Here is a 17,342-nt window from a genome sequence, read left to right as displayed (position 1 = left end):
GCAATCAACCTAATGCTAGGGTCACATTTCCAAACCGGGGCCCGGCCGGGCAGTTTGCGGGAACGAAAGGTATGACATAAAAGACAACAAAGCACACAAACATAAAAAATATAAATCATGAGAATAATTTGTGTATATTTCATGCCATACACTTTCATTTTCCGTTCCCGCAAAGAGTCCGGCCGGGCCCCGGTTAGGAAATCTGACCCTAGCATCAGGCGGGTATCTCACTGGACGTGCGGCACGTTGGCAATCTCGCTGCGACCGAGTGATTTGACGGAGCGCTCAACGAATTACATCGATACAAACGAGTCTTTTTACACCTTGTGTGTTTTCAGTTTGATGAAATATTAAATGAAACGCGAGAAAAGCAGAAAAAACAAACCCAGTCCCACCTTGTCACTCTTGACGTGTGGCGTCGCGCACGACTCGTTATAGACGGGCGGATACCCGGGAACGTCAGTCACGTCAATGCGCACCTGGACGTGACGTGACGTAACAACCTGGGCAGAAGCAAAAGGTAAAACGTTAAAGGTTAGTAAGGTACGTTCACTGACGTTACCCTTCGCCAGTAAGATAACTATGTTAGGCAGCGTTTGTGGTTTGTTAGAAGTTAAACAGCATAACTACAGAAGGAATTCATGGATTGCTATGATATTCGGTATGTTTTTAGATAGTCCAGAAAATTACAAGATTTTGGGCTCCCTTGCAGCTTGCTTTGGTACTGGATCGGAAGTTTTTGTTTTAAGAGAGCAGGTGCATATTCAATGCCTAGGGATCCATAACTGGTTACTTCGGAAAATAAATGTCTACTATACCTCATTAACTTCGGTGATGACGCTGATGTTGAGGTCATACCGGGCATCTATGGTACTGTCCAACGCCCTAGCAACGGTTACTAGACCAGACGACGCTCCCAGCGAGAACCGATCGTACTGCATGGTAAACATGTCATACGTCTACTACATATAGTACATATAAAACGGTAAAATAATAGAAGCACACAAGGAAATATAGCACATCATGATAAATGAATATTTCCTGCGAAAATGACAGGTCTTGCAATTATACTTCCACAAACAACACTAACAGTGGACTAACTCCTTCCTGCAATGCTTACGCAGCTGTGTGCCCCAAGGACGTTAGAAATGGACATGGGCGTCACCCTATACACCGTATTGGTGTGGGAAGGTCTTAGAATTTTTCCTTAATTTTCAGCTGTGGTACACTGCCACAAAAGCTAACCTTATTTCCGGACACGATTTCGTAGGTCTTCTGGCCTGGATCCGCGCTACCATTGGACGATGAAGTGTCGTTCCCAGTCTGGCTCGTTATCGTCACGTTCCCAGGGTCAAGTCGGGCCACTTCAGAGCCGATCGCAGCGTCCTTAAAATATTTAATGGTAACTTTATTTACATATTATGATAAGACGCTACTTATTAGCTTACCAAGACTCTTAAGAACTTTAAATCTACTAGTCAAATATGAACAAGTCACCACAGCTACATCAGGACCAGTAACCACTTGTTGTTTGTTACGCAATTGCTTTACGTTGGTACCCTGGGTAATTTCCCCATTAACAAGAGCATTCTAAAAGTATGAATCCTGTCTATAGTGACCACCTGTCCACATAGACCAGATTTTATTAGTCCCCCTGAGTTGTCTTCTTGTGCAGGTTTGGCTGTTTGACTAAACAGTGTTCCTCATAAAAGAGATTACAAACATACATGTATTTTCTTGCAAAATTAAGAGGCATTTTTTTTAGAAAAGGGTAATTTTCCTTACCTCAAGGATTTCAACTTGCAAATCTTCCGCAAGCAGTAGACGAGCGCAAAACATGACGGTAGTTGCAAAATAGAACATCACCGTGGCTACCATGTTGTCAATAACCTTGTTTACTTCGTCCTAACAAAAAACATGAACCTTTGTGATTACGTTTGACACCAGCCTTCTGTGCAGATCTTCCGGTTGCTAGGCGATTTTCTCTGGCTTTTTTTCGGCTGATATTCGCTGTTTTCGGATCTCTCGCATGTTCTAATATTAGTAACGCAGGGTACTGTAACTTCGGCATACCCGTAACTTCGGACGGATTTTTAATTGTCTCGTTATCCAGAAGCGAGCCATCTTTGATTTCATCCACAGTGCTGAATAGAATCGTTAAGAACCCAACTTCATTCATAGAGCTGTCGTCCGAAGGAAACACGGATTAGTCCAACGCAACACTTTTCAGACAGCCGACACTTGTGCAATGCGATGTCGAACTCATAAATTTACGTCCAAAGTTACAGCACCCTCCGTTATTAAGCCTACTCATATAAGAATACGAGAGCGATCAGAAAACAGCGAAAATCTGCCAAAAAGAAAGCCATAGAAAACTACCAGCTACCCAAAAGTCTAATTCATTACCTAAGTTAAATCTGCCCCACCCAACGAGGAAGTGTCATTTCACACACAGCAGTGTGATCGTTATATTGGCGTTAAAATGCGTTTATTTCGACGGTATATCTAGGAAACTAGTACAGCAGTTGCAGCATAGGATTGTTTACAACTTAGAAGTTTGACGACCAGAAACAATAAGGCTATTGGTCGAAATGCAATGAGTGTAAAATACAATTCACGGCAGCCATTTTGAATGAAAACCATTACATTAACCAGCACAAACAGGTGAGATTTATTTTTAGTCCTAGCCGGCTTACCTGGAACATAGGCACTATATTTCTTCACACCTGGGTTTCTAGATGTTGTAACATATCGTTGTTTACAAATAAAAGTTTTACGACGAGCTAGAGAAGGCCAGAATAATCTAATTGTTGGCTTCATAGCACTAGTTTACGGTCGCCATTTTAAGTGCTAATCACAACATTGACCAGAAAGAAGTAGGTGACCTTTGGGAAGGCCTGGAAAGCTTACCTGGTTGCCAGATACTTTGATTCTTCACACCTGGTTTTCTAGAGGATGTCCTGTGTCCAACGATCGTCTTGAGCCAAGAAATTAGTCCGGGAAACTATCCTAAAAGAGGCAAGACTTGCTGCCGTCCATCTGGTTGGAGAATCTGTTTTGAAGGTCATCTGTGGCACGTCACTGCAAAGTAGTCTTTCTTGTTGGGATGGGCGTTAAAAATATCCCAAAGTGACGTCACACGAGGAAGCGAATGGATTTTTCTGATTGGTTTACAATTTAAAAACAGTTTTGTGTAGAATCTAAGCAAAAATAAAGTGGTCTGTGGATAGTTTGATTTGTGTTATGCTGCACAGCCCGCAAAAGTGTTACGTTTGCCTAAAGGGTCGTCTGTATGTCGATGGGACCAGTTACGAGCGGCCTCTAGTGACATCATTCTGAACAGCAGCCACGGAAATGTGGGTTGTCATCTAAGTCTAAGGAAAGGAAAGTTTGTATTCTTTTTACCTTTTGAAGTCTCGCCTCAATTAACCAACAGGATAACCATTTAAAACGGAAGGAATAAAAGAAGAAAGATAGCAATGATAAAGTTCATTTATTAATTCCCAATAAAAGCTATCATACAAATTTGAAGGAATAAATATCTTTTGTTCGGCATTTCATGCACAATTTACAGCTACACAATATACGCTGTACAACAGTTTATTTACACAAAAGCAATCGACATATAATCGTCGTTCGTCTATACTGTAAGAATGATGTGCCCTTGTTGTATGTGTTACGATGGGTTCACTGCTTGAAAAAAAATGGCATGATAATGGCACAAAAACGAACAGTGGTTTCATGTACCGGGTGAAAGTTGCTTCTTTCTCACTGAAGCCTTTTCTATTTCTTTTCATTTGTAAATGCTTGTAGATATATAATTACAAATTAATTGCTTTCATCTATTCATTCCCAACAGTAGAAAATGTCTCAAAGCTCGCCGTAGAGGTTCTCCCGTCGCGCATGCGCACGGACGGAATCACTACATCCGGGCTCCGATCCCTGCGCCTGCGCACACTGGCCTGGACCAGCTCCAATGGCGGGAGTCTGTCGTTGTTGTAGCCGTACAACTCAGGTGTAACAGGTGTTCCGCAAGGCGTCTTCGCGTTCCTCGCGTAAGACATGCTCGTATCCATGTGTCTGGCTATAGGCTCACTGAATCGTGTCCGCATGTAGCTGGTATGGTCACCGAAAACTTGGTTCCTCGGCGACGTTTTTGGTGACCTCGTCTCGCCTTCCACGGCGAGCCCGCGGAAACCGCCCTTACTGTTCAGAGCGTTTCTTGTCCGTAATGTTGACCCCTTGCAGATCTTAGCAGACTTGTTCCTCTCCTTAGAGAGTGGAGTTTGCGGGGTTTGTTTTTTGTGTTTCGGGTAGCTGATTCTCAGGCTGCCTACGGCCTCTATCCCGGCGATGTTGCTCAGATCCTCCTGTAAGCTCGAGTTGTTCCGGTTCAGGACGACCGTCTTGTCCAGTTTGACGCAGCTGAGGGGGAAGGTGCGCTGCCCGTGGGTCCTGTCGCTGATCGGCTCGGACCTGGTGTACCGACATCAAGAAATATCATTTAAACAACATCTAGAGAAGAAGCGTCAAACATAACAAGCTTTAAAAGTCTAAACTCCAAAATACGCACTCTTTGCACTCCTCGTCTTGTAACCCTGACTATTTTTTTGTCTTGCAATTTTCATGCCGTTGGTTTTGTCATTTTTCTTGTCTTAACTTGTTATGCGCTGATCTATGCGAAATAAAGTGTGAAAGAAAAAAAATCTAAAAATAGAACGATAACATTTGCAAGGAAATACACGCTTGTCTAACAACTACTGCTCTGTTTATTCATACTCAAACACAAAAACAACCATATGCATGTTGACCAGCTCCTAAAGCTCTGTCCTGCCACTTGCTACATAATGTATTCGAACACCGCATGATGTTTGCTACTATACCAGTAGCTATGGTGACAGCCGTCCGGTCCAGGTCAGTGACCTTATTTCTTTGGAGAAGAAGAAATGGAGCAAAAATAATATATATATATGTTTATTGCAAGTTCTTGCCCATAGGCTGATTGCAAGTGCATGAAAGGACGGACAGACAATGTATAACAATACAGCATGTGAATATTCTAGTCTAAATACTAACACTAAATTCTATCTTATTTGGGTTTGACTTCTTTATACGTTTCCGTGAAGGTAAACATAAGATAGAGACAAAAGAACAGACCTGGTGCTGTGTTCAGAACTGGAGGTTGTGTGGCTCCCGCTGGACCTGGAGGTCCGGCTGCTCAGGGCAGTGCTCAGCCGGGCGGGCTTGGGGGGACCCTGATGGGAGAAAAAATTTTTAGAATTTTTATGTACCAGCGTTTTGAGTCTCAAAAGGCAGTGAAGAAAGCTTTTTTGATTCAGGCAGCAAGAAAAACTAAAAGAGCTTGAAGTTGCATGCTGGTTTGGGAAAAGTTTTCACAAGATACGCATAGTGTTCTATTACTTCAAATCCAAGTATCTATTTTGTCAGTCCCTTGGTCACAGTGGTTTTTTCTCATTCTGCATAGTCCTGTCTTTGATTTGCTTTGTACTAAATGATGATGAAAACTCAGGGGAAATGCAGGAAATTATATACCTTGGCGCTATCCGTCTCCCCTCGGTTGCTCGGCCTCTCGTCCGGGTCTGCGTACGGCTTGGCGTGACATTCCATCGGCTCGAAGTACAGGTTTCCTCCGTAACCCCGCCATACCTGCAGGACACAATCAGTCAACGAATCAATCAATAGATCAATCAATCAAATCAACAAATCAATCATTCCATCAGTACGGCTTGGCGTGACATTCCGTCGGCTCGAAGTACCTGTAGGTTTCCTCCCTAACTCAACCACACCTGCCGAGCGTAGAGTCAAGATCAATCAACGAGCCTTCAACAAATAACATTCATTCAGACTGGCTGGCTAAACCACTCATAGCTGCATTTACTAGATGATATGGTTACTGGTAACGCCAGACCAACGCCAATGTAGTAGAAAACACTTCTGTCCTACAGTTGTCACGGCAAGTTAATGTTACCTGCTTTGTACGGCGCATAGTATGTACATACATGTACATTGTAAGATATGAGGTTGAGAAGAAAATCACTAGCCTTACTCCCGAGGCATTGTTGCCTTAGAGTTCATTACTTTTCAGCGGTAAATTCCATGGCTGTGAGGGGACTTCGTCTCAAAGTCCGTAATTCTCTGACTTCATCATTACTACCAGTAACAAAGTCCACGGCTGTGTCATGACCCTAATCACTTAAGTTGATGAGTTCCATGGCTGTGGAGTACTTGATAGTTACCCATGGGCCGTGGACTCTTACTAGAACTCTTTAAATCACTTCATAGCAGTGGAAATCATCCGTCTCTGAACATGCCGGATTTAGTAGTTATTGCCCGTATGGCGTGGTCTTGGTCCACTACATACAGGACGCGTGCATGCCGTTTAATTAGATGGTAATCAGCCATTTTAATTGCGTGAAATTAATAGCTAACATATGACGAAGTGTGTAATCAGTGCATTCAACGTGGTGGATGGCCACTCCTTCGAATATGGCATGTCAGATGGTGTGTTATTGACTTCTTAATTAAATATTAGTTAGAGTAAAGCGAAGACAGTTGCTGAATTTAACGTAATACGTACATGTAGCCGCTGCCTTTCTGAACGTAGAGCGATGACGCCCCCCCTCCCCTCTTGACAAAGCAGGCCAACCTTACAGACTAGCACAAAGGACAGAGGCGCTTGAAGAAACAGTGGACTTGAGTGGACTTGCCCATGGCAAACGGCCCGCCATGATAACGATGAGTAGTTTACCTTGATAGGCGGTGCAGGTTGCTGAGAATCCTGCTCCAGGTAGATGTACTTGTCAGGGTAGTGGTAGTACGTCGGGTCCATGCCTTGCGCCTGCGTCGAACCCTCCACGATGCGCATGCGCGCGACACTGTTGCATCGAGCGGACATGATGGTAAGTGCCTGCCTGTAGTAACTGCGACGAACCGCATGGTGGCGCGACTTACCCGACGTCAGACTCTTGGCTTGTCTTGAACGGAATCTATTGAGAAAAGGACATGGTTACTAGTCAATCATTAAGTAGCAGGAGAAGGCCTCATAGATAGGCGGTCGTCCCTCGGCTACATAACTGCCTTGGCAGCGAAACTCCCTTGCTGGCATTAGAGAACCTTGGCCCGTGTTAGAACTCGCGTCACCCCCCTCTCCCAAATATATACGCCGCCGTTCTAGGAAGCCTGCGAAGGAGGCTAGCGTTTTTACAATGCGGTCTTGTGGTGAGGGTTGTTGACTCGGAACCTAAAGGTACTTGGTTCGTATCCCTGGCATGCCTTTTAACGTTGTGACTTTGGGGAAGGTCGAGCCAATTGACAGGAACGTCCTCTCGGGTAGGACGTAAAGCCTATCGAAAAGAATACATGTCCTTCCCGGCGTGGGTGGATCAAACCTTACAGTTCGGTCTTACAGAGCTTGTACTTACTCTATGTGTGCGACGCTTGAAGGCGACTTTACTGGTTATGGGAAACTAACAAATAAACAAAAAATCAGGACATGAGGGCACGAGTATGTGATGTCTCTAAGAGTTTGGCCAAGTACGCGTGGTCAAGGTCGATAAGTGTGCGGGGTTCTTTAACGTGCAGAGATTTAACGTACGAGGGTCCTCCAAATCAGCTAATAGGAAAGTGCATCGTCGAATAAAAATATCAAAAAGCGTTACTTACCTTTGATTGATTAGATCAAACGTCATATCCGGGTCAGAGGGCAGGCTGGCCGGGGTCGTGGTCAGTTTCCGGCTGGTGTCCAGCCAAGCTTCGTCATCGTCTACGTCACTGTCGCCGTCGTCACTTCCTGTCACGTGACTGCGTACTTCCGAGTAGTTACCACCTTTGGAAGAGAAATAACGTTGAGACAGAATGCCATTTTCTGAATGGTGACATGACTTTTGATCATCACAGTTTCTTAGATAAACGTGTTTATAGTAATAATAATAACTTTATTGCAAGTTCATGCCCGAAGGCTAATTGCAGACAAACAAGTACATGGAAATACATGGGAATAAAAAAATACTACTGTGAAAGTTCTAAGTTAATTATATTCCCCTTCCAGTGGGAAGGGGGATATACTGTTTTTGCTTGCCTGTTCTTCTTCTTCTTCTTCTTCCGGCATAAACCAAGTAGATGTGCGGTGGTAGGTCTACTAATGGTATTGCAGAAAGTTATATGTACCTTATGTTACAATGTACGGATGTTATATTTAAGATGTAGGTACCTTTAGAAAAGGTGAGTTCACCTGACAATAAATTATGCTAATAAGGACCTCATTTGCATAATTTATTCAGAAACTTGTATTTCCCTTACCGTAAAAGCTGCGGATGTCATATTTGAGATGTAGGTACCTTTAAGAAAGGTGAACACACCTGGTCATGAATTATGCTAATAAGGACCTCATTTGCATAATTTATGCAGAATATTGTATTTCCCTAACCGTAAAAGCTGCGGATGTCATCTTTAAGATGTAGGTACCTTTAGGAAAGGTGAACGCACCTGGCCATAAATTATGCTAATGAGGACCTCATTTGCATAATTTATGCAGGAACTTGTATTTCCCTTACTGTTAAAGCTGCAGATGTCATATTTGAGATGTAGGTACTTTTAGGGAAGGTGAACACACCTGGCCATGAATTATGCTAATGAGGACCTTATTTGCATAATTTATGCGTAAATTTGTATTTCCCTCACCGTAAAAGCTGCGGATGTCATATTTGAGATGTAGGTACCTTTAGGAAAGGCGAACACACCTGGCCATGAATTATGCTAATGAGGACCTCATTTACATAATTTATGCATAAACTTGTATTTCCCTTACCATAAAAGCTGCGGATGTCATCTTCAAGATGTAGGTACCTTAAGGAAAGGTGAATGCACCTGGCCATAGATTATGCTAATGAGGACCTCATTTGCATAATTTATGCAGGAACTTGTTTTTCCCTTACCGTTAAAGCTGCAGATGTCATATTTGAGATGAAGGTACCTTTAGGGAAGGTGAACACACCTGGCCATGAATTATGCTAATGAGGACCTAATTTGCATAATTCATGCAGAAACTAGTATTTCCCTCACCGTAAAAGCTGCAGATGTCATATTTGAGATGTAGGTACCTTTAGGAAAGGTGATCACACCTGGCCATGAATTATGCTAATAAGGACCTCATTTGTATAATTTATGCATAAACTTGTATTTCTCCTACCGTAAAAGCTGTGGATGTCATCTTTAAGATGTAGGTACCATTAGGACAGGTGAATGCACCTGGCCATAAACTATGCCAATGAGGACCTCATTTGCATAATTCATGCAGAAACTAGTGTTTCCCTTACCGTAAAAGCTGCAGATGTCATATATGAGATGTAGGTACCTTTAGGAAAGGTGAACACACCTGTCCATGAAATATGCTAATGAGGACCTCATTTGCATAATTTATGCATAACCGTGTATTTCCCTCACCGTAAAAGCTGCGGATGTCATCTTGAAGATGTAGGTACATTTAGGAAAGGTGAAAGCACCTGGCCATAAATTATGCTAATGAGGACCTCATTTGAATGAATTATGCAGAAACTTCATAATACCCTTACAGTCAATGCTAAGTATGTCATATCTGAGATGTAGGTACCTTTAGGAAAGGTCAGAAAACCTGGCCCTAAATTATGCTAATGAGGGCCTCGTTTGCATAATTTATGCAGAAACTTCATGATACCCTCACAGTCAATGCTAAGGATGTCATATTTGAGGTGTAGGTAATGGGAGGGGAATATCCTGCATTTTCCCGAAAATGTTGCCATTCTAGTTAAGGTTGACTATGGTTGTGGTTGGGTTTGACTTCTTTTTTGAAGGCAGTGGAAAATGAAGAGACCCACGTTTTGTACCGTAAGTGGGTTTGTTGATTTTAGTAGTGATATGGATTTTTGTAAGCTATTCAAATGGTGAAAGCTAGGGGAATTAACAAAAGCTGTTTTATATAATTCATTTCTTTCAGCGTCATATAGAGGGCATTGGCAAATAAAATGTATTTCATATCATTATAGTAACCACGACAGGTGACCATTATATACAAAGTAATGTAAGAGACCACAAAAAACTGGCTACAATAGCCAGGTGGTCATCATGCAGGGGTACAGTATCTAACAGTTTTACTTGAGTACACTTTTATCCGTACGTTTTAATCTTATCTTGTCTTGTCTTTATGGGGAAATTCCAATACAGCGGACCTACACAAAGATTGTAGAAATTATCTTTAAAACTCTTTGACCCACCGTGCAACTTTATTTCCAGCTCCGGGGACGGAATCGAGCGAACGCTCCTCCTGCTCGTCCCGGGAATGTCGCCAGGAGGCGCTACGTTCACAAGGGAGGGCGTTGTGCCCTGGACGGCTGAGAGTTTGCCCTGCCTTTGACCTCTACTGTAGGACGGGGGCTGTGAAATCCGATACGTGTCCTCTAAGTGGATTACACCTCTACCGGAACTGTCTGTGACGTCACTTCCTGGCAACGGATCAGTACCCACGGATTTGGTGGGAGTTTTAGTTCGAGCGTATCTGACGTAGTGCGTCTGCGCTTGCGTGATGGATGACGGAAGCAACATGAGCGGCCCTTGCGCATGCGGCCTTCCCTCCACAAATTTAACCATCGAGTCTTTCCCGTCCGGTTTGTTCTCTGCTGTTGTTTCAGTCAGATTGCCGTTAACCTTGGAGGTTTTGGTCGGGAACGTTCCATTTTCCACCGTATTGGTGTTCAGTCCCTTCCCATGAATCTCCATGTCATCTCCATCCAAAGGAGTTCTCTCGTCATCCTCTCCGTCTTCAAGACCGTTTTTGTCTTCTTCATTCTTAAGGCAGTCCCCACTTTCACCTCTGGTTTCACTATCATGACCTTCTCTACTTCTTTGGATTTTTCTGACGTGAATTTCCAAGCTGATTTCAGTGGGTGCGTCTTCTTCCTCGTCTCCTTCTAGAGCGACTCCTTCTCCCTCCTCCTTCTCTTCCTCATCACTCACCTCATCCGACTCCTCAGCGACGTCTTCTGCAACCTCCTCAGCGTCTTGGCCAACGTCTTGGCCGAGAGGAATTCTCTCTTTGGAGGCGTTTGTAACGTCGTCATCGTCCTCCTCCGACTGGAAGTCCGTCTGTGTGCACGTCGTCACCGCCCGTTGTTCGGTGTTCTCTGTCACTGTTGCCATGGCGACGTCAGTGGATCAGACGACATCTTTGTGTGAGTTTTTAAGGTTCATGAAAGTCTTCTGTACGCCAGACCTGGGTGGTCGCGCTCCAATTGGTCACCCTGCAGAATGATGAAATATGATATGAATTGTATATGGTCAATTGAAAATGAATAAGGAGGTATTTCATAACAGGCTAGCAAAAACATTGCAGGCTAGGTTACAGTTAGCCTAAGAAATGGTTAGATCACCTGACGTTTGGTCACACGCCAGTTAAGATCAAAGCAAACACATACTATCAAGAACTCACGACTATTCAATAAGTGTGTAGTAAACTCGATAGTGGCACATGGCTATCAGGAATGTAACTAGAACATTCTGAGATCACTTTGCGAGCTTATGTATAAGTAATGATACTTGATAGAAATAAGAAATCTTGTTAAGTTGGCTGAAAGTGTATTGCGGCTTCGCCATTGGCATTGCTCTTGTTTTCAGCCAAGTGACCTGTCCTGGTCACCGCTACTCTTCTTGGTAAGTGTGTTGGGTTCTTTAACATGCAGGGGATTAGTACTTGAGGCTCCTCCATACACGGGGCCCCTCCGAAGGACGAACGCAACCCATGATTAGAACTTGGCTATCAAAATGAAGCAAAGACACCACAGTTTTAGAGCGTTCATTGTTGCTCAAAATCTATCTATTCGTATTAATGCAGCACAAAAAGGAATATAGTGGCAAGGGTCCTGTTGCTTACATTTAATGGATTTTGGAACACCGGAAGAAAATTAAAGACAAAAATGTTGTTTTCGTGGCTACGTTCTACCAGACTACACGCAATCCCCCAAAACCCATCAGCCCGCAGTGTTGTCCTACATGACCCGAGTCGACCCAGAAAGGCGAGAACACTTCAGCTCGTACCCGTGACAAAAACATCCCGGTAAACACCCTCCGCCTATTGTAAACAACGTGCGCCAGTCTGTCTGACCGGGGTCCTGTTTCTACCGGGTAAAATGCAGGGTAAACCTGGATATCTGCTACTGAGGTATCTTATAGACGTTTTAGGTACAACGTATGCTAAATAAGGCGTCTGGGCACTGGCTTATCAAGTCATGCGTTGCCCATACCAGACTGGAAGCCAACCGCTTAAGAAAATGATAATGTTGAAACGTCGCTGTGCTGAAAAAGACATTCTTAAGAACTATAAAAATGTGGTTTGACTTTTGGAACAAAAGTTGTAAGACACGATTCTAGTCCAGATTTTAGTCTCCATTGGGAAAGAAGTTCAGAGACTAGACCCTTTGAATGTTTCAGTGGTCTGTGTAACGTTACTCAGCATCGATATCAGTGTTTGAGACAATGCTTGAGTTCTCCGATCGTTTTCTTCCAACTAATTCAATAGGGTGTGTCTAAGTAAGTTATACAGTTAGCTAGTGCATATTTGTCGACGAATGCCTCGGAGATCAAGTCATTAATGCATTGCTCGGGATCTATGTCCGCGCACACAGACACAGTTATGTGGACTTTGCGCTTGGTACAGAGGGTATCGCTATGGAGCACTTAACAACCCTGATAGTCTCCAACAACGTGTGAGAAGAAATGTTACAGTGCTTGGTCGCTCCCCAGTTTTCAGAAATATTGTTGAATGAATGATAACAGGACGGGATTAACCCTAAAAACATTCAAAATCTTTGTCCAGAACTAGAGTCACTTAATTACCCTCGCTTTACCACCACACTACACTCTACACTCTACAAATCTAAGCTCCTTGCTTTAAACGTTCTTGTTCAGAAAGCTGTGTCGAGCTATGTAAATCCCACGGTATTTTGTCATTAATCCGAAGCTCTCGACCGGAGCAGTTCTGCCACAGGACAACATACAGGAAAGGCTCGCACAAGGACGGCCGTGTTGTGTCCACCCTCCAGGTGGATGTAGGAGATCTTAAAACGGATAAACAGCTGCTTGGTAGTCTTAAATGGGCACATTTGCAAAGTCCTCGAAAGGAAAGGAAAGGAAGACCCACCCCACGCATACATACAGCCAAAAAAGACCACTCGGGGACGAATCTGGCATATTTGGACAGGTTGTCACTATAGACAGGATTCTTGTGCTTGTGTCAATGGTACAAATTATCTAAGGGACCACCAAAAAGTGGCCACATTGGCTAGGTGTTCACTGGTACAAGTTTGACAGTATATGAATGGCCGGGTGGTTCGTATGTAGAGGCCGGTGGTCACTTGTACAGGTTTGACTGTATTACGTGTTTTGTCATCACGATCAGTTTCCCGAGTTTCACGCTTCTGTGGTCTCTGTTAGCGACAACACAGCTGTCTGTCTGCCGGCAAACACTCGTCTCCAAGCGTGTCGTCTTTACTCGTCTTTCCTCTTTTTTTCGTGGCAATTTGTACCGTAATTTCTCGATTTAAGTACGCATCAACGATTCGGGGCAGATTGCAGGGAAATCTGCGGGGCTGAAACGTAAAATTAACAAACTGAAATAATGAACGCACCCCTTCCCTTCTTCTTGCACACATTTTGAACCGACTAGATTCAACTTCAAGGTGCTCCTTCTCTTTTCCTCGTCTTTCTAGTCATTTGCCATTGCATCCATGGGAAGGCAAAGGAAAAGAAGCGCTAGAACACAAGCAATACAATGCCGCACAAACACGCGTAAAACACGGACCCTACATCTGCTTGGAGACCAGGTAAACACACCTGTCCACATCTTGAGTGCATGTACACTCCAGACTGACAGGGCGTGACTGATGGCGTGTTTCCCATACAGGAGATACAGGAGTGTCCCGAAGAGTCGGATAGGTGACGTCACTTCCCTAGCAACCGAGCAAGCTGGGTCTACGTCACTTCCTTGGCAACCGTGTGACGGGGCTTGAAGACCTGTAAGACTGGTCGCTAAATTTGGAAATCCCCTTTTAAGTTTCTATGGCTACCTTGTTTAAAGCATTTCCCTTCAAGTTGTCATTGAGTGTACAGTAGTATATAGTTCACAATGTTTGCATGAAGACGTGTTTTGGTTCTCTCCTCATTTTTCCATACCTATGTTTAGAAAATAAGTATCCGTGTATTTCACAAATATCGCCGTGTGTTGTCGACGCAAAACTTTCTCAGGCTGAACACAACACACACTTAATCAACATACTGCCTAGGTGCAGCACGGCCATTACTTTAACATACTATTTAGAGAACTGGAGTTTAACCCTATATTGCAATGTTGTTGTTTCCTTCATCTAAAGTCACTCTTCACACAGCACAGTGGCAGTAATACATCAACCTAGTGACCAGGACATAAACAATGCAATAAACTGAGACATACATTAACTTTCCGTTTAGGGTTCTGTTTGTCTCTTATTGCAATCGTATCACTGGGTAGTCTGTTCTACATTTCTACTATTTTAGAGCTTACGGATAAGACTAGTACTGTTAAGACGCTGTTGTAGATGGTAACTAGGATTTAGCCATGGTCTGTACTGGAGGTCATAGAGGATCGGAGGACAGTTGTAGGTAAAAAGGCATTTCCCAGTAATTATGAGTAAGAATGAATTGTACCTTACCAAACATCGTGACAGCTTCTAAGCTCTGACTGCTACCCACATAGTTTGTCCGTTACTTATGGCTCCGTACGGGTCCAGATGGACTTGAATGCACAACAATAAACTTGTTTGTCGTAAATCTTTCAGTAAATGCAAAGAAACTGCTTTGATTGCGCAGCGTACCTAATAGTGGGCCTGGAATAATGTTTACCTACTACGGTGTTTCTAGCGAAAGCTGCTTTCTCTGGTTGTCAAGTGCTTCAATTGGGACTCCTAGGATAGCAAACGATACTTGTCCAATATCCACAGATTCTTGACACTCAAAAACAAAGTATGATTCTATCTTAAGGTACTGCGATGTTAAGAAGTCCAAGTTTTGATTGCACTTATCCCTTTCGTAAAGTGATAGACACTTATTAGCAAAAAGATCCCATGGAGCTCAAAGTTTACTTCAAACTTCTTTACTAAAGGTTTAAATTTGGACCTATCTGAAAAGTGCAATTGTTGTTTTTTTCCTTGGCCAAGACCTGCTCTCTACCAAAGCATAAGATCCCACTTACAAATCTCTACAATAGCCATAGGCACAAGCACAAAAATTAAGAATAACTTGCTCCGTGAAAAAGATTATGTGTGCTTGTGTGTGACACTTCCATATATCAACTCCAGCTCACAACACGGAATGACGTCCGCGCAGGTTTAGGCAACATCGTCGCCAGAAACATTACCGACAGCAGAGCCTCTCGGGTTCGGGGCGACGTGTTGGTAAACTCGTGGGGTATTGTTGCAGGGTTCGGGAGGTTGAACTTCACTTTCACAAGCTAAACAATTTGGTTTAAATGTGTATTTGTAGAGCAGCCATAACTACCCTTCGGCGCAACTCACCAGCTTCATCATACAAGCATACAGGGGCTAGTGATATTACACGGAACAACTCGCCTAACCTAACGTAACCTTCACGTTTCTAACTGCATGCATTTTAAAAAGCTATCTTATGATGATGCCTCTACTGTACTAGTTGGTAACGAGTTCCACTCTATGTTCCTTCACGGAAAAACTCGAATATCTAACACGCCAATCCTGGGTTGAGAACTATTAAAACTTGTAGCCATGACTGTTTCTTGTGACTTGTGTCACGTCTTTGTTCTCGCCGCGCGAGTTTTCACAAAACGAGCCATTGTCTCGGCTGCGCGCCGTGCGTGGTTGCCTGGATATGCCTCAGATGTGCCGTCACAGCCACGCACCTGTCCGCCACTACAGGTGAGACACACCTGCAAGTGCTTTGCCGACTCCTGGTTACCTGCATACGCGTCTTATTTTTAAGGACATCCTTGAACGCTGGGCGACCGCATGATCGTAAGGTTCTCCAAGAAACAGTGCGAAGAGATCTTAAGGACGCTGATCTCTTGAATATATCGTACGCTAACGGCGTGCTGTTATCAGGCTACGTAAGGCGTCGATAGGGACAGTCGTTGCCATGTCGACTGTTGTCATGGAGACGATGTAACGTTCTCCTAGCAAATACAGTCCAATCTAGTCACTGCCTAATTGAGTAGAGATTTTTGGCGAAATAGTTTTGAACAAAGCCTGGAGATAGGTATGCCCTGACAAGTGGTGACAGGCGATATGACCAACCGCTGCCACATGCATGCCTGCCAAGCATTGCTTGCCTAACAAATCTCAAAGCTAAAGAATAAATTTGTTGACGTTTTTGCGTGATTTGCAGTCTTTAAAATGATACTTTTAGACGTTGCATTACATCGGTGTGTTACCCGAAGGGCGGTTTTACTGGTTATGAATTAGTTACAGATATTGTTACAGGTCATTAATTCAGATTAGTGACAGCAATGCTAGGCTATTACGAGATGCCTTTACATACTTTTCGCTTGGTGCTCAAAGCTCGACATTGCACATATGATATATACAGCATGCACATACAGAACTATGACAATGATATCCATGATACAGCATCCCCGAAAATGAAAGCACATCAGTTATCACGTATTGCGACGGCAAGCCCTATCAGGACATTTAGCAGCACTTAACAGTTTTGCAAACACTCCCTATTCACCACCACTATCCAACTTTGTATGGTTAAGAATGGGCAAAGAACCTGAGCTATTATAGAATAGAATGGAATAGAATGGAATAGAATGGAATAAATGTGATAGAATAGAATAGAATGGAATTGAATAGAATGGAATAGAATGGAATAGAATGGAATGGAATGGAATGGAATGGAATGGAATGGAATAGAATAGAATAGAATAGAATAGAATAGAATAGAATAGAACAGAATAGAATAGAATAGACACTCGAAGTGCCAACTTACGGTGCGGTCGCATTCGTCGGGCGATTTTCATGTTTCATGTCAAGCAGGCTGTCACAGACCCAACCACCGACAAGGATCTACAACTTTTCTGTTACGAAACAGCTGAATTTTGTTTGACACATCCACGTACGTTTGCCCTCAGTTTGCGATCGAACGACGGCCTCGCGACGAATGTGACCTGGCTGTTACCGTGTCTTGGGTCACCGAAACTCCACGAGCCGTGAAGGCGTAACACCCCGCACGGTTCGCTCTGCTCGGTTGTTTTTAGACTCCAGTCGACCCGTGAGGCTCGAGGTCGCCCC

The 17,342-nt window shown here is 43.6% G+C and overlaps 1 protein-coding gene and 1 long non-coding RNA gene across 2 annotated transcripts; both read right to left on the bottom strand.

Annotated features, from left to right (window-relative positions):
* Positions 1–822: 822 nt before the first annotated feature.
* Positions 823–1,902, bottom strand: LOC136436035 (uncharacterized). Its single transcript, XR_010755993.1, has 3 exons — positions 1,786–1,902; positions 1,246–1,386; positions 823–935 (listed from the first exon to the last, which is right to left on the bottom strand). It is a non-coding gene; the product is annotated as an uncharacterized lncRNA (long non-coding RNA).
* Positions 1,903–3,474: 1,572 nt separating this feature from the next.
* On the bottom strand, positions 3,475–17,092 carry LOC136436123 (uncharacterized). Its single transcript, XM_066429871.1, has 7 exons — positions 17,041–17,092; positions 10,269–11,291; positions 7,684–7,846; positions 6,770–7,007; positions 5,554–5,667; positions 5,158–5,255; positions 3,475–4,476 (listed from the first exon to the last, which is right to left on the bottom strand). The coding sequence occupies exons 2-7, from the start codon at positions 11,188–11,190 to the stop codon at positions 3,843–3,845; spliced, it is 2,169 nt and encodes a 722-aa protein (XP_066285968.1). The 5' UTR covers positions 11,191–11,291; positions 17,041–17,092; the 3' UTR covers positions 3,475–3,842.
* Positions 17,093–17,342: the final 250 nt, after the last annotated feature.

This window comes from Branchiostoma lanceolatum, chromosome 6 (genome assembly GCF_035083965.1).
Source record: "Branchiostoma lanceolatum isolate klBraLanc5 chromosome 6, klBraLanc5.hap2, whole genome shotgun sequence".
Taxonomy (NCBI): domain Eukaryota; kingdom Metazoa; phylum Chordata; class Leptocardii; order Amphioxiformes; family Branchiostomatidae; genus Branchiostoma; species Branchiostoma lanceolatum.
This window is presented reverse-complemented; position numbering and strand designations above follow the sequence as displayed.

Bases quoted from the DNA above. Each gene is read 5' to 3' on its own strand.
- LOC136436123 (XM_066429871.1), bottom strand. From the start codon at position 11,190: ATGGCAACAGTGACAGAGAACACCGAACAACGGGCGGTGACGACGTGC. The intron at 5,256-5,553 runs GTATATAATTTC...TTCTCCCATCAG, and splicing joins GGGAGACGGATAGCGCCAAG to GGTCCCCCCAAGCCCGCCCG. The intron at 4,477-5,157 runs GTCTGTTCTTTT...TCGGTACACCAG, and splicing joins AGTTCTGAACACAGCACCAG to GTCCGAGCCGATCAGCGACA.